Here is an 18111-nt window from a genome sequence, read left to right as displayed (position 1 = left end):
AGTTGCCAAGCGCCCAAATTTTGATCAATTGATCTTGGGGATGCTGCAACAGTCACCAGTGTGAAAAACAGTCATAAGTCATTTTTTTCCAGTGCCATTATAGCTTCGAATGGTCACTAAATGAATGGTTGTTGAGTCAAGGACATGAATTTGCAATTTGCTCTTGCTGCCAAAAATTAAAGGACTTAACAGACATACATATATAAAGCAAGATGTTCATATGACAAGACAGACATTTCTGTAACCAAAATTGAAGAAAAGTTCATAGTTTCATAAGCACTCATAATGTTCTTTTTTATGTTATGTAACAATCAAAATATAAACAAGAATATTAATAATGTAACACTATTTTAATAGAATCAGGAAATATACATTTAAACATAATGTATAGAACACAACCTATATAATATTAAACAAATATTTAGTGTGTGACTACACTATCATAAATTTCTAGACATGCTGCAATAATTGTCAGAAATTTGCTCATTTGTCCAGAGTCAGAATTAGAAATTAATGAATGTACTTTTAGTGTAAAGTTATGACTACATGCCCAATTGTCAAATAAGATTTGGTTCTTCTATATTGCATAAAAGAGTTAAGACTTGCGTAAAATGGATAGAAGCAGCTAAATTTTCCAAATTGACAGAAATTAGGGTGTAACAAAAGCCAGATATTTAATTCTGAATCTCCATCACTTATATTTGAAAAGCTTTAAATGTGGACTTTGGAGGAAGAATAGACGTTGTAGGAAGACAGCTGTGTAATGCACAACGACAAAAAGGCTTCCAACCAGAACATGCCACTAAATTTCTCATCCATAGCCAGGCTCTATACTACAACCCAATCTGTTCTGACCCACTTGACACAGATGTCTGACAGAATCAAGAGGCATTCATAAGAGTGAACCCGCTCAATGAGATCAGCAGACAATTCAATAGAGCTACATCAATTTCAGGGATGGCTTATTAAAGCACAGAAAAGTGAACCAAGCACCACTGCTTGTCACCTGCAGCTTACAGCTCAAGCCACTCAAGCATTATTAATAAGCTTGTGTACGTAAACTTGTGTACGTAAACATGTTTTAGGCAAACTCAGAAGGTCTTAACAAAGTGGGTTTTAACACAATTTAACAATAGTTAATTGATATTTATAATCTGTCTAATGTGCATTTGTATAACCAACCTGTCTTTCTCTCTCCTCACCCCAATTCAAATCTGACATCAGTCATCTACCCATTCCATGCATCTGATGAAGTGACTTGCCATTCATGAAAACTCATGCTTTTTAGTAAAGCCAGTAAAGGTTGTGTAATTTTAAAATGTTACTGGGTTAATAAAGTCATAAAGTAAGCAGAACAGTTTGTATTGGGGAGTAGTCCAGAACAGAAAGGAAACACAAAATATATCAGTTCAGCTAATTCAGAAGGTCAGGTATAGCCTAGATGGAAATTAATCAAGGTGAGAAAGAATTTCCTCTGGAGATTTGTCTTCTGAATGAGGAATACCAACGCTCCAATTGTTTAAATTGGTATACAAATATATTCACCACTTTTGCTTATACAAACTAAAGTGTTTAATTCTCTTACACACTAACATATCTCAAAGGTGAACTGAGAAGAATACCGTGTTTGCCGGCGTATAAGACGACTTTTTGCCCTAAAAACATGCCTCCAAGTGGGGGGTCGTCTTATACGCCGGTAAATACATTGTCACCGGTGCAAGAGCGACGGGGCGGAGCTCCGCAACTGCGAAGCCCCTTCAAGCCCAGCCGAAGTCTCTTCCTCCTCCTCCTCCCACCCACCCACCCACCCTCCGCCCGGCTCGGGCGCTTGCGGAGGCCAATCTGGAGGTGGGGTGGGGGTGGAGCGGGAGGTCTCTGGCGGGGCCGCTTCGCCCAGCCAGCCCGAGCACAGTAATGGCCCAGGGAGTGGGGGGGAGAAGGTGGTGGGGGGTGGACTGTGGCGCCTCCTTCTGGGCAGCGGGGCGGGGGCGGCAATTTGCTCCTCCCGCTTCTCCCTCCCTCTTTGAAAGACCGGGAGGGCTGTGCTTGGGCGGGGGGGATGTCCTCAGGAAGTTCCTGATGGGACCCCGCTGGGCAGGGCCACCCAGCTCCCGAGCTGCTTTCAGGGTCCCCTTGGGAAGAAAAGGGTCCGGTGGGCGGTGGAAGAAGGCGCGCCCTCCTCCCGCCCCTGTCCCGTCCCGTCCCTCCTCTTGTCCCCTCCTCCCCCCCGCTTAAGAGAGAAAGATCTGCCTCCCTGCACCGAAGCTTCCACCCGGCGCCGCCTCCGGCCAGCGCTATGCACTTGGGAACCGCCAAGCGACTTTAAAAACCGAGCGAGGCCAGAGATAGCCGGAATTACCTCCACACCACACACACACACACACAGAGAGAGAGAGAGAGAGAGAGAGTTGGCAGCTGTCCATCCCCCCACCCTTGAGTCCCGATGGCACGCACGCGGGGCTGTCACAAAGAAAGGGAGAGGAATTGGAGTGCCAGCCTGAGAAAGGCGAAGCTGCCTCTAAAGCATTTTGGTGGCTTTGTAAGTTTGGGGGAAAGGGGTTGGGGGTGTCAATCAAGAATTATATCCAGAATACCCCAAGTGTTACAACTTCACGTATTTGCCGGCTATGAGACGACTTTTTTGCCTTGAAAAGCATGCCTCCAAGTGGGGGTCGCCTTATACGGCAAGTATATAACAAAACTATATTTTGAGGGAAATGTTGGGGCTCGCCTTATACGCCCAGTCGCCTTATACGCCGCAAATACGGTAAAAGAGGGAAACTTCAGTCCATGCAACACAGAAGCCTTTATGAAAGGAGACAAATTGTAATGTTTGTATTATGCTTATTCTTTTTAAAATTCCATTTTGTCATTCAACATTCATTTTATCATTCAGCATTTGCAGTATCCCATTTTCCTACACTTTTTAATGTCAACCAATTGTGGATTTCCAAAAGCATCCACTGAATATAATTGTATTTCTCAAAAAATATTTACTATTTCACAGAAACCGGATGGCATGTTTTGGCCATTAAGATTTAAAGAAATAATTTTAAATATTTTCAGGAAACTTATAATTTTAAATACTTAGGAGCTATTTGTACTATAAAGTCAACGGCATATAAATTCATATTTATACTATTACATTATTATACAGGTTTTTCTATCCTGGCAACTATATGACACACTGAACAGTTTCATCATGCCTAACTAATGGTCATATTTATTGGAGAGCTCCACATTATATTGAAGAAATATATATTTCATGCACAACTATAGTACAGAATTGTCAGAACTTGCTTACTTAGGGCCTCATTTTCACAAATTTTAAAAACAGGTTACTCCTGTTCAGTAGACTTTCTTTAAAGATGGATATAGCCATGGAATTAATTACCCATCATTGTCAAAAGGCTATTTTCATAATTTTAAAAAATCATATTAGCCTTTTGAAACTCATTTATGCATCTACATGCGTGCAATGGGAATAGAAACTGCTACAAATTCTGCAGCACTCGCTGCATCCTATTCAAATTAGTAGCATGAAAACAATCATATGAATTAATGGTTTACCAGATTATTCTGTCATGAAAGCCTTTACCAGCATGGTAGCTGCTAAGATGTATTTTGAAGCAAGTGTCCTATGTTATTTACAGAAATTGAGAATATTCCTTTTAACCATTCAAGCAATTACAAATAAGTAGAACCACTAAACGAACAAAGGGAAATCTAAACATGTCTTTTAGACACTTCATTACATTGTCAATTCCATGCTCACTCACACCATAACAGTTATAGTACAGTGTTATTAAAGTCTTTATTAACAGGTACCTTAGATTATTGAAACAATTGAACTGAACACAAAAACCAAGGTAAAATGGGTGTTGGTAGAAGTTACCCTGAACGCCCTTTCTATCTATGCTGCGAGAGAGCCCAGGATGGGTTGACTCCTTCCTATGACGTCATTTAGCTGAGTCTGTACTAAGATATAAAAGCCAGACCCCGGAATAGACCCCAGCTTTGGCGAAGATACTTGACTGAAAGGTGTCTCTGAAAGCACAAATGAATACGGAAATATGACTTACCCTCTCCGGACGAATCAAGGGAGGGGCTGGGCTCTCTTGCAGCATAAATAGAAAGGGCGTTCAGGGTAACTTCTACCAACGCCCATTCTCCTCCATGCTGCATCGAGAGCCCAGGATGGGACATACCAAAGCTTGCATGTCCATGGGTGGGTCCTCGTCCGGCTCATCACACCAACTGTTGAACCACTCATTGAAGCACCCATCTGCCGAAGGCTGCAGTTGCCGAGACAAAGACATCCAGACGGTAGTATCTGATGAAAAGAGACGGAGATGTCCATGTGGCCCCACGACAGATCTTCTCCAAGGGTGCTTGGGTCGCCCAGGCAGCCGAAGTGGCCGCGTTTCTGGTAGAGTGCACCATCAGACCTCAAGGAACCAGAAGGGTCGCAGCTTTGTAGGCCTGCTCAAAGCAAGATCTGACCCACCTGCTAATAGGAGAAGAGGCCTTGTGCCCCAAGTGAGAAGGGAAAAGGAAACAAAATGGCTTCAGACTTCCTGAAGGAGGAAGTGCGCTTAATGTATATTCTAAGAGCCCTACCTACGTCTAACGAGTGCCACTGCTGCTTTAAGTCATGGTGCGGGAGGGGGCAGAAGCCAGGCAACATAATGTCCTGGGACCTGTGAAACAGGTGTTAACCCTTGGAATAAATGAGGGGTCCAGACTGAGGACAACTCTATCATCGTGAAAGGAACAAAGGTCCTGTCTGATGGAAAGAGCAGAGAACTCAGATACCCGCCTGGCTGAAGTGATGGAAACGGGGAACACTACCTTCAGAGTCAGGAAACGGAGAGACAATGTTCTAAGGGGTTCAAAGGGGGGCTTTGTAAGGGCATAAAGGACCACAAGAAGATCCCAGGAAGGATACCTGTGAACCACTGGAGGGTGCAGGTTGGAAGCCCCTTTCGAAAACCTCCTGACTGAAGGGTGATGGGATAAGGAAGGAAGCAAACCCCATAAAAGAACCAAGGAGAGGGCCTCAACCTGCCTGCGTAAGGTATTGGGGGCCAAACCTTTCTCGAGATCATGCTGAAGGAATCTAAGAACCTCTGCCAACTGGGCTAAAGCGGGAGAGAGAGACCCTCCCTAAGGCACCATCGGGAAGGGCCTTGCAGGTGGCATCATAGATGTGCCTTGTGGGAGGTTTGCGAGATGCCAGGATAGTGATGATGACCCTTTCAGGAAGATCAGCCACCTCTAGCCGCTGCCGCTCAAGTGCCACATGGTCAGCTTGAGCCACTGGGGCTCCGGGTGGAGCAGAATCCCCTGATGAAGGGAGATTAGATGGGCTGGGATCTTCCAAGGAGAAGCCACCGACAGGTTGATCAGGTCCGCAAACCAGAGCATCCTTGGCCAATAGGGTGCCAGGAGGAGGAGCTCCGCTCGTTCCTCCAACATCTTCCAAATTACTGCCGGAATGATGGGAGCGGGGGAAAGGCATAGAGGAGACTTTTGGGCCATCTGCACCGAAGGGCATTGGTCCCCTCCGCTCCCTGACAAGGAAACCTGGTGAAGAATCTGGTGACCTGGGCAATTTGAGGAGTGGAGAAAATCCACCTCCGGCGTTCCGAATCTGAGGGAAAGGTCCCTGAATAGAGAAGGAGGAATAGACCATTCTGCCTGGTCAACTAGGCTCCTGCTGAGCCAGTCAGCCTGGGAGTTGTTGATCCCGGAGAAGTGGTCTGCCGAGATCAACAACAGGTGTTGCTCTGCCCATAACCCCAACCGTAGAGCCTCTCCCATGAGGGCTCTGGACCTCGTCTCCCCCCACCTGTTGACATGAGCCATGGTGGCCATGTTGTCCATAAGGACTAGAACATGAGAGCCGGTCATGAGTGCCTCAAATGCTTGAGAGCTAGAAAAATGGCTCTGAGCTCTAGCCAATTTATGGGAAGGGCCTGCTCTGACCTGGACCAAGGTCCTGAGCTATCTGGCCCTGCATATGGGAACCCCAACCCAGGAGGCTGGCATCGGTGGTTATCACTAGCCTGTCTGGAACCCTGAAAAGGAGTCCCTTCCAGATTAACGGGGAACACCACCAATTGAGAGATCTCCGGATTTGTGGCGGGAGCAGGACCTTGATGGATGAGTGGCTGGTTCCTGCTCGTTGGTAGGGAAGCAGGAACCATTAGAGTGGACAGGAGTGGAAAAATCCGTGGCTCTGGAGATATGACAGGGTAATTTGCAGATCCTGATGGGCTGCATGGATGAAGGAGGACAGAATCAAAATGTTGTCCAAGTAGCATTGGATCCTCACTGGAACAGAAAGCAGAGATGCCATCAATGCTGCCAGAACCTTCGTGAAGACCCTTGAAGCCGATGAGAGGGCGAAGGGAAGTGCTCGATACTGGTAATGGGTATTCTGATAACAGAAACGGAAAAACTGGCGATGATGAGGCCCAATGGGGATGTGGAGGTAAGCCTCCATGAGATCAGTGGAAGAGAGGAGATCGCCCTCCTGAACGCTCTCTAAAATAGAATGCAGAGTCTGCATTTTAAATAGCCTGTATTTTACAAATTGGTTGAGAAATTTTAGACCCAGGATAGTTCACTATCCCCCCTGAGGCTTTGGGAACAATGAAAGGCGAGAATAAAGCCCATGTCCCCATTGAGAGGGGGGGGGAACAGGTTTGAATAGCTTGGATTTCAAGGAGTTGAATGGCCTGATTCATGAGGTCTTGCCTTGAAATGTCCCTAGAGACAGGACAGATTAAAAAAAAATTTTTTTTGGGGGGGGGGGTGCATTAGGAAGTCCAATTGTAATCCTGACCTAATAGTGCTGAGCACGCAGGCATCCGCTGTTGACTCCTCCCATTTGGAGGCAAAGAAGGCTAGGCGACCTCCGATGGGTGGGGAGAACGAGGGATTACTTAGAGCGACGGCAGGAACGACCCCCACCCTCCTGAAAGGGCTGTTTACCAGTATAAGGAGCTGGGCGATAGTCGGCTCTCTTCCCAGAGGAAGAGAGAATTTTACGTTTATCTCAATGAGATAAGGTTCCAGAGCATTGCCAAAAAGCTTATCACCCGCGAATGGAACTGAAACCAGCTTCCATTTACGGCGTGACTCCGCCTGCCAATTTTTGAGCCATAGCAGTCTTCTTGCTGCTACTGAAGATTCCATGGCCCTAGATGCAAATTTGGCAGAATTGAGAGTGGCATCTGCAGTGAATTCCGCCGCTGCGATAATCTTATTAAGGCCTTGGTGAGACCGAAGGTCAGATGTAGGCAATCTAATCTGGAGTTGGTGCAGCCACACCACATGAGAGTGCCAGAAAATGGGAACGAGGCCAGAACCGGAATGTCAACAGAAGGCACTGCCAGGGAATTGTCCAGGGCTGCACTGACGTTGTAGAAATGCTTATCCAGAGAAGATGGGTGAGGACCTGCCGAAGGGGAAGCGCACTGTTCCTTGACCATGTCCAGGAACAAAGTGGGAGAAGACAAAACCCCTGCATGCACTACAGGCTTAGAGAAGAATGAGTCTCCCTGGCTAGAGGGAATTCCTTTTGGCTCGGGAGCCACTTCCTCTGGCGACAGCTTGGCAGTGACCAAGGCCATGCTGAGTAATGGGCTGAAGAGAGAAGGATTGAAGACCAATGCAGAGGATGTCTGCTCTGGGCGAGAGTCCTCTTCCTCTGAAAGATTTTGGTCCAAGGTCTCGCCCTCTTCACGTTCAGATGGTGAAGCCCTTCCCTCCTCATCAACCTCCTCCCATTCTGGTACAGAAGAATGGACGCTGGGGTCCTGGGGCCTGTGTAAATCAGGGTGATGAGGCAACTTATAGATTGAGAAGGGAGAAGGGCCTGAACCCTTTCCGGAGGTCGAAGGATTTGCTTGAAGCCTTCAGCCAATCCCTGCCTAATAGTCAAAGAGACAACATCTTGGATATCCCCTGGTCTATGCTCAAAGGTAGGGGCAGAAGGCTGAAGGCCCGCTGCTGAGGGAGTGAAGGTGGCTTCAGGCCTAGATTGAGAAGAGGTTCAAGGCCTGGAGGGAGGGGGAGGAGCAAAGGGACCAGAAGCCTGTTGGAAATAAGGCCCAGATCTGCTTAGATCCTGAGGATCATTGTACTGCAAAAGCCTCAGGAGACCAGGATGGAGGATGGAAAGGCTCATAGATAACTTCTCCTCCCCTGGGAGGACTTGGCTGGTGCCCACAGGTATCACCTGAAACATGCTGTAGTTGCACTCCCTTCTGTTGAATAGTTCTGTTGAACTGCCTCTCTAGGGCTGCATGTCTGCGCTTTTCTTCCCTCGACTCAGCCTGAGTTGCCTTCTTAGGGGCTAGAGCCTTAGCTCTGATTTTAGCAGCTACCTCCCTCTGGACTGATTGGGTGCGTTGCCTACAACTTTTTCTCTTATTGGCTTAAGAGACTGTTCCACGGGGGGGACTCTGCCTGACCCTTATCTTGCTCCATTTGAAGAATAAAAGCTCTTACGATGGAAAGAAACTGTAAATTTTTTGTATTAAGCCCCTTAGGGTATAAATTGGCCCCCAGGCTTACAAAATGGCCGCTCACCTCATGGTGGAAGGCTTCAATCCAAGATGGCAGCTGACTATGGGAAACAGGCTCCGAGATTGAAGAATTTCTCAGGCTATAAAGAGGCCCCGAGTGAAGTCAGCAAAGGGCAGCCTCTGGCCACACGATCAGCTGGCTGATGCTGGTGTCGGTTTGCCAATTGCTTTTTACGACCGCTCAAACCACAGGCATGGGGGAGGTCTACAGATGCTGCCCAACTTGCCTGAACAGCACTCTGGCAACGCTGCAGGAGAGAGAGAGCCCTGCTCTCCTGGAAGAGCAGCTGCCCAGATCCTGGGAGCTGCTGAAGCGAGGAAAAAAGGTACTGAAGATCGCTGGTGAGTGCTATCTACAGAACCTCAGCTGGCTGAAGCTGTTATCGCTTTTTACAACCGCTCAAACCGGAGGCGTGGGGGAGGTCTACAGACGCTGCCCAACTTGCCTGAACAGGGCTCTGACAACCTGCTCCCAACCTTGCAGGAGAGAGAGAGAGAGCCCTGCTCTCCTGGAAGAGCAGCTGCCCAGATCCTGGGGGCTGCTTGAAATGAGGAAAAACGGCACTGAAGATCGCTGGTGAGTGTTATCTAACAGAAGCTTTCAGAGACACAGCTACTGACTGAAAGGAGCTGAGTCAAAAGCTGGGGTCTCTTCCGGGGGCTGGCTTTTATATCTTAGTACAGACTCAGCTAAATGACATCATAGGAAGGAGTCAACCCATCCTGGGCTCTCGGTGCAGCATGGAGGAGAATGTTTAGAAACAAAATAGATTTTTTCCTGATGAATTATATGTAACTTCAAACAATTTTCAGTATCTGATTGCTTCAGTTACCAAAAATACGATTCCTACACTTGTAATTCCTCTGTTCTGTAAAATTCAGGAGGCTGAAGTTTGTCATGGCTCCTATAGTACTAAACAAGCCTTTACATGAAAGTTCAACCTTCCCCCACATTGACAATTTTCTGGATGCAAGTTGAAGACAGAGATCTTCCACATAGTTTATTTCATTTATTGTTAAGATGGAACCATCTTTTACTGTTTTCTTTTATCAGGAATCCAATTTTAAATTGTACGTTGGCTTTAATATACCATTATGTTTCATTGTTCATTTTATAACTTTTTGTACCCTACCAAGTCTCATAATTATAGCTCTATAAAATTAAATATATCCCAATACTACACATTCAAGTGATTATATAAGAGCAAAATATAGTTGTGAAAAATGAAATGATGTTTAAAGTATGTTGTCATCTTTAACATGCCAATATATTCAGTGCAATTCATTTTCAAACTAGCTAGCAAAATTGAACTGATAGTACACTAAACATTTTGCAACATGGCTAGCTTTACAATCTTATAAGAAGCAGCTGCATTCTCAAGCGGCTCATCTTTTCCACTTAGCTGCATTTGAGCAAGGGAAACTGCAAAACTTGTTTTTCCAGATCAGTTAGAATCAACTGACATTTTGGTTTTTCTTTTGCCAGAATGACCTTCACAGTAATAATGCACTAGATTATTGTAAAATCAGTTTAACAATTTTAAGAACTCATACCTGGATATGCCTGCTTTCAAACTCTTTAGCATTTTTACTATTAGATTATAGGCTCATGGCAAGGATTGTCTTTAAAAAGCAATGCACATTTCAACATATTAGTACTCGACTTACAGCAGTTCACATAATGACCATTCAAAGTTACAGCAGCACTGGAGTGACTTATGACCATTTTTCACACTTACGACCATTGCAGTATCCAGTCATGTGATCAAAAATCGGTTGCTTAGCAACTGACTCATATTTATGACAGTTGCAGTGTCCCAATGTCATGTGTTCATTTTTGTGACTTTCTGACAAGCAAAGTCAATGGGGAAGCCAGGTTCACTTAACAACCATGCTATTAACTTAACAACTGCAGTGATTCACTTAACTGTGGCACAAAAGTTTGTAAAATGGGGCAAAATTCACTTAATGTTTCGCTTAGCAACAAAAATTGTGAGTTCAATTGTGGTCATAAGTTGAGGACTATCTGTACTGTACATTTTTACATGTTCTATGCATGAACCGTTCCATGCTCAGAATATATGTTTTGGGGTGATCTGTGTCTGAACTAATGGGACACTTATGTCCATTAGTGTTTGGGAGAGCAGGGTCAAAGAAGAACCAGGAAAAAAAACCATACTGACTGCAGCATTGTCACTATCCTTGAGGTAGAGAAAAGGAGGCATTAAAATGATTGGGGGAGGGGGAGCAATCTGGTTGTTCTTGAATTCAAGTACATTGATATCAGCTAAGGAACAGTAGTGAAAGGAAACTGCTTGAAGATCAATTAGTAGAACGGTATACAGGCCATGCATAAACCCAGAATGGTATAAAATTGGTACAAATCATTGGTATAAGTTTCAAATGGATTTCACTTTGGATTTATGAAAGGGATGAAGAATAGAAACTGAAATATAAAGTATACATTTGCCTGCAGTGCAGAAGACTTAAAAAAGGAAGTTGTAGCCTTGAAGTTAGCTTTCTATTGACTAAAACCTAATCGAAGTAGGAGGTCATAAAAGAAATCACTTTTAGGAAATTTTAATAAAAATGTTGCTTGTGTGGTAACACACAAAAGACTGCATAAAAAAGCAAATAATGGAGCAATGAAATAGTAGGACAGGATGCTTGAATGAAGTACCTTAACCCAAAAATATTGAAAAGTATCAAGGGCTATATTCAACTTACTAAACGTCTTACATCATCCTATTTTAAGGAGTATCTTTTCTGGTTGTAATTTTTGGATGGGTCATGTCTGAGGAAAAAAACCAATTATTTTGTTTAAATCAAAACAGACAGAAACAGGAACTTTTCCACTTTGATCAGTGTATATCCTTTTTAATACTGAAAAAGCAGGTCTCTAGTTACATTGCTTTCTTTTGTTTGGATGAGCCTCTATATGAAATTATCTTGATTACCCCAACACCACTTTCAATATTAATCCTTTTTTATTAGGGCTCATTCACGTCCAAATCTGCCGCTAAAGCTCTTTGGAGGTTCAGCAGGGCTTCTCTGAAACCACCTTCACCTTCTCAGCATACGCGTGGAGCATACATGTGCATGAAAATCTTTCTACTGGAACTGCTACTTCAGTGAAGTGGAGCTTGTCTTCTATTTCAAAGTCATCTGATAGCAGTGTTCCAGCTATATCACCTATGTCAAATGATGCAGTTTTTCCTTCCAGCTTCAAACAGAAAGTCCATCCCATAGAAGCAAGTATGAGTAACTTTGTAATAAAATTGGAGCACGAACTGTAATTCATAAATATTGCTTAATGTGGTTGTATACCAACTCTCCAGATAGCTGAAGTTGCAGATTTCATTGATAGGGTTCAGTCATTTCTTATTAGGATACAATTCACCCAACAGAGTATATATTGCAGAATAATCATTAGATAAATGTAAGGAAAAAATTAAAGAAGTCAAATATCTAGTGGATAATAGCTAACCTGTATCTGGATGGCTACAGCAATATCCATTGCGACATGTCCTTGTCTATCAATCAAAGAACCAGTTTCTTCCTTACTGAAACCATCAGGAAATGCACATTGCTGAATATTTATAGAAAAGACTATCACAAACTCTCAAAATAACTTTAAACACCTAATACAAAGTTTGTTATGGAGTACATTGCCAGTGTACGAAAGATTGGAAGAAATTTAGTATTAGGAAACTAATATTCAGGCTAATGGAATATACATAAGGTTATAGGTCATGTAAAAGGGAAAATTACATTCCAGAAGTACTACCCAACCAGTATTATTCAGCCACGGCAAAGAAATGAAATCCAAATGTTTTTATTGTTCCAGGTTTTGGCCAAAATCCAGATGGTTCCAGTGATTTTATGGAATGAGTAAAACACACGCCTTCCTCTCCTGTCCACTCGATTTCCCAGCCTCTTCCTTTCCTGCCTCCTCTCAGACACCACTGATGTCCCATGCATTACTTATCAAATCTACCCAATGCCTTCCCTTCCTTCTCTCTGCTACCAATCTATTGTTGCTACCAATCTCCACATATATGATTGCCAAAGAAACCCCCTCAGCCTTGGCTTTTCCCTGCTCCCCTCATCCAAAACAAACTCTTCTGCCTGCATCAATTGCATTTTGATCTGCTTCCAGAAAAAAAAAATACAACACTATTTTATTCCTCATAACTGAAGCACACTTAAAATGGTTGGGCCGCAAAGCAACCAAAAGTTGTTGTTCTGTGTACAGAACAATTAATGCACAGAATGTTTTCTGCATATCTAGTTGCAGTGCTTATATTAGGCACCTCCTATACCTCAAGTGATATACCTCCTACACCTCAATGCTCTAGAAATGAGACAATGTAGCATACATTGAAAAGAACTTTCACAACAATTATTTTGCAGCAGCTGTTTAGGAGAGCACAGAGAGAATGTAATTTTCCCAGAAGATGCCTGATAGGACAATTAGTGGATTGCTTGAAATGCTATTACCAAAAACTACCCTAATCTAATGAAAGTGTGTAAACAAATTTGCGAAGAAATAACTGAAAGAGGACCAAAATTCTTACTTCAGATAAAATCAACTGAATATTTGACAATACCAAAACCTATTTCTATAGCCTTGAATAGTAAAAAAGAAAAATATGTTTTATTTCAGATGGTGTGAAAGTTATGTAACTTTGAAAACAAAAAAAGGAAATGACAGTTTGCAACTACATTATCATAATTAAAACAATCCATGAAGCATTCTATGTGCAGAGTAATCTATTCTGGCAAAAGTGTTTTGGAGGAAGTGAAAAAGCTAACAATGGCAACTAAGGCTAATGGCCAAGCCACCACATAGGATGTGCAGAAGAGAAAGTGTCAAGTTACCAGTGGTTAAAAGGTAGGGAAAGGAAGGCACTGCGAATGTCAGCAAATGGGCACAGGCAATGGCTGGGAGGGGGGCAAGGTATGTTTACCTTTAATTTAAAAAAGAACTCATATTTTTCTAAGTGAAAAAAATTGAATTTAAGTTACATCAAATACAAATAATTGATTTAATTTGTATGTAACATCTGAATTCCTTAACAAGCAATTGCAAAGTAGCCACTAAAAACCTTGTGTCTTGTAATATCCACCAGTGTCCCAAATCATAGAAATAAAAAAAAAAACTCATACAAATCTTAAAACACATTCATAAAAGGAAAAGATTTAAAATCTATCTGCTCAGTCTTATAGTTGAGGCTTTTATACTTATTTAGGATTTTTAAGAAATAAGACAGTCTGAAATAGACAGTCAAGGTACCAGTTATTAAAATAAATAGGTATATGTTCTTAATAAATCATGTTTAATCATCATTATCAAAAAGTTCTATGTGGTCATGTTATTCCCCATTTTAGAAAGAGCCATCTAAGCAAAACTAGTACCATTTTAGGCATTTCCTGCTTCTGGCTAATTCCTCTTTGCATGGACCACAGTGTATCTATATATAAAAGCACAAGCAACATATTCTAATCCATTAGACAACACCTCGCCAAGATAAAACACTACACACAGAGATCCTGAGTATCCCAGCTTCCTTTGCTTTAAATATATTATTTATTAGATTTAATATAACTTGCCTATCAAGTAGCCTCTGGGTGGCTTACAGAGCATAATTAAAACATGCATGGTATTATTTTTTTGACATATTACATGTAGAGAAATGTAAAAAGATAGAGGAAAGAAGCAAGGAAAGAAGTGTGCACTAATCATATTAGTGTTTTCTATTTCCTAAAGGAAATGTTTGCATTAATACCAAACACAGTTGATAAAGGGAAATGCCACATTGCAAAAAATGTTGGGAATCTTTTTAGAAATGAAATTCAACATGGTCTAATCATACAATTGATATATGTCCTTAAAATTTCCAAAATGGTATGTTTTATGTTCAGCTTCTCAAATAGAATATGATACATTTTTGCAATACAATGTTCAACATGCTCAATTAAAAGAAGTTAATGTGCAATAAAGGTAACCCAAGAATTTCAAGCTGCCACTTAATTTCTATATAAGAATTATAGATCAAGAGCCTGAATTTCATATGTTTTGGAATTATTTAAATTATATTATATACCTATCTCCTTGGAAATCTCATATTACATAATTATTTCCTCAAGTAAATTGTTATAACAATGCAGTCTTAAACAAAAAAAGTAGTAATATACACAATATTCCTATATTCAGCAAGGCTTGAAAATAAATTTTAACATTTGTTTAGACCTAATGGTCACTACCAATAAATTCACAATTCATTATACTTAAGATACTTCCCTGCTTAGATAAATGTGAAGAGAGATTGTAATATTACTAAATCAGAACAGAATATGTACACAAATGTTTCTAATCCCGTTTTCTTGCCAAAACTGACACCTTAGGCAAACAACGTTCAACTCAAATATTAGTGTGAAAATTATGTTCAGAATAATAGAAATCCTCTCAGAAAATGGTACCTAAATATATTGCTTCTCAAAAACCACAATATACACTTCAATAAATGTTAAAAACAGTCAATGGAGCGGAAGCTATTTTTTGGATGCTTTTATTGTTGTGTTGCCTTAACTATTTTATAGTTTTAGAAGCAGCTTTAGAAATGGAATAAATAAAACACTGGTGTATCAAGACAGCAGCACAAAGGCCAAGTTACCAGCAGCTCAGCCATTGCAGTATTTCAACATTTTATCAGCCCAAACTACAAAAAACAAAAAAAAACCAACAAGGTCTAGTAGTTAGTAGCTCCATGGCGACGAGAGAGGAGAGTTCCAATCAATTAGTTAACAAGACTTCATCAGCTCAAAATCAAGCTCACACTTGGAAGCTTTGTCAGCCGTCACTCCCGGCAGTGCAATACACTATTTTGCTGCTCGACAAAAAAACAAAAAAAAACAAAACCCAACCACCACCGCTTGAAAAGATTCGAGTTTTGCCGTCTTTTCTCCGGCCTGTCTGCCACCTTTTAACTTTAGGGCGGCGCTCTCGATTTCCTGGTTGTGTTCCTCTCCGGTGGCTGGAAAGGCGTGACGCGCTTGGACAACAACTCGCCTCGCTCTCGGTGGGGAACCTCCCATCCTCGAGAACAGGCTCGTCTGCTTGGCAAATTGTGCTTCTCCTATATACAACCCCCACCCCCAACATTTGTTTGCACTTCTGGGCCAAGCGCACAACTCTCCTATAGCAGAACTCTGAAGTCGAAAAGCCACACCTGATAATCGCGGGGGGGAGGGGGGGAGGAAGAGGAAGCCAGAGGACTCTTTCGCCCTTTAATTGTCGCAATCGAAGAGGAAGAGAAAGCGGGGTGGGAAGGGAAAAAGAGAGAGAGATCGACTGCTTTTTATTTTTATATATATATATTAAAAATAAATATATTTTTCTCTCTTCTCCGCCTCTCCCCCACCGGAGCTGGCTTTTCTTCTATGGGAGACAAAAGGCCACCGAAGGACCCAATTCCAAATTGCGCGAGAAGTTTTAAGGGCTGGGTTTTAATGGGCGCCGGCCGGCCACACCTGAGGAAAGTTAAGATCGCGTCTCGATTTTCGCCTCGCCCTCATCAAAGGAGGGGAGGGGAAGGAAGAAAAAACCGCCGCCACCGTGGAAAACCCGGTTTCTTTCTTCCTCGCTTTCTTCGCATGTCTTACCGGGAAGCGAGGCAAAAACACACACACAGAGACACACACTCGGGGATCGCTCGCTGCCCGGGTTCCGAGGAAGGGAGGAGGAAGAAAACAAGGAGGGGCGGCGGGACTCGATTCTCGACGACTCGTCCTAAGTCCTATTCCGGGGTGAGGACTTCCAAGACCACAGCTTCCGTCACCCGCGCCTTTGGGGGAGTGGACGATGAGCATGGTAGTCCGAGGTATACCCGAGGGCAGGGGAACGATGCCCCCGCCCCACTCGTTTCACTTCCTCGCCTAATAGCCGGACCGAGGTCTCATTTGCTCCCTCGCCCTCTTCCCTTGGCGTCTTACTCCGCCTGCCCCGTCGCCTAGTAGCCCCCCACCCACCCAAGCTGTGCATCTCCGGAGCCTCGGTAGTCGCTACCGAATGCAGGACGGCCACGCTAAACCGAAGGGGAAGGAGGAAGGGGGGGGTTCCTTTCGCCTCCTCTTCCTCCCTCCTCCTCCTCCTCCTCAGCGAGCGGCGGGGAGAATCCGCAACGGCCGGGGCGAGGCAGGTACTCACCCATCCATGGCAAGACAGGAGGAAGGAAGCGGCGAGGGACGGGACAGGGTGAGGGGGAAGGGAAGGGAAAGGGAGCCGAACAGCCGCTCTCTGAGGAAGAAAACGAGAAAAAGGAGGGGCGGACGGGGGGGGCGGGGTTGCCGGCGGACGCGCATGCGTGACAAGATGTTCGACGCCCTGCTTTTCGCCTCCGCCTCTTCTTTCCCCGCCCCTCCGCCGGGCCTTCGGGATCTGCGCGAGAGGGTCGGGGACTGGGGTGGGGAAGAATGAGGAAGCACGCAAGAAAGGTGCGCGCGGCTGCCTTTGCCCCGGCCGTTGGAGACCTGGTCGGACAGCGCGCGTGCCCTGGGCGCGTGACTGAACGTGCCCGAGAAATGTGAGGAGAGGGGGAAAAAATGCAAGAAGATGCGCGCGGCTGCCTGGGAGGTCATTTCGCCTGACCGCTTCGGAGGCAGCAACAACAGGCGGCAAACCACAGCAGCGGGGGAGGGAGGGGTGCGATCTAAGGGCATTGCTCTTTTTCCTCAGGGAGATAAGATGAGATAGATACATGGATAGAATCAGCAGGCGGCAAAAAATAAAAAAAAAGTACACTGCAGGGAAATACATTCTTCCGAGTACACTGTTTAAGTTGTGTCGCAACATTTATCTTGAAAGTTTTTCCAGTTTCGTTCCCCTTATTTCTTGACTGAGTAAATTTTTTAAAAAAACACTAATTAAAATATGCAAATAATTTTCTCGTATTTGTATGCTGCCAAATCTTCATCACTCACAGTAAAACTACACATTGGAATATGTTAAAATGTGCCGTATGTTTTGAATAGTAAAATGCAACAGAATAATTTGTACAGTATGAAATGCAAAAGAATCTTAAAATAAAACCTCAAAGTACAGTACTTTCTCATAATTATAGTACATAATAATCACTATTTAAAAAGACATTCAAGTTGAGGCCATTCTAATTCTTGGAAGGCCTTCTGCAAAACCTGGGTCTTTATAGAGATTTCTGGTGGACTATTGGAGACGGGACTACATTATTCCTGGAAAGCAGCTGCAATATATTTCTTTTGCAAATAATATACTAGTCAACAAGAAGCAGTTTACAGGTGACACAAGTTTAATCAAGTAATGACAGAGACAGAGTCACCAGCCAGATCTTGCTGCTCCAGGGTTGGCTGCTGTTGACATATCAAATCTAGGCAAAATCACTTCTGATCAAGGACTTCATCCGCCCCACTAGCAGTAGCTGTGAGTCTAGGAGAATTCACAAATTGCACACCTGTTGCCTCAGGAATCCACATGAGA

At 43.5% G+C, this 18111-nt stretch overlaps 1 protein-coding gene across 2 annotated transcripts in view; it reads right to left on the bottom strand.

The window, feature by feature from the left end:
• Nucleotides 1-16929, bottom strand: part of PTBP3 (polypyrimidine tract binding protein 3) — a 69607-nt gene extending 52678 nt beyond the window's left edge. The window contains exon 1 of one of the 2 annotated variants that reach the window (XM_026672313.2): nt 16807-16929. Coding sequence is in view for 1 of the 2 variants with exons in the window: in XM_026672311.2 (XP_026528096.1) it covers nt 16807-16814 (8 nt within the window). In the remaining variant the exon portion in view is untranslated. The remainder of the gene's footprint in view (nt 1-16806) is intronic. The other variant, XM_026672311.2, reaches the window with a different exon arrangement.
• Nucleotides 16930-18111: the final 1182 nt, after the last annotated feature.

This window comes from Notechis scutatus, chromosome 2 (assembly GCF_049901735.1).
Source record: "Notechis scutatus isolate UNSWTSFEM ecotype Mainland chromosome 2, rNotScu1.2, whole genome shotgun sequence".
Taxonomy (NCBI): Eukaryota; Metazoa; Chordata; class Lepidosauria; order Squamata; family Elapidae; genus Notechis; species Notechis scutatus.
Note: the sequence above shows the minus strand (reverse complement) of the source record. Positions and strands in the feature narration are given on the sequence as shown.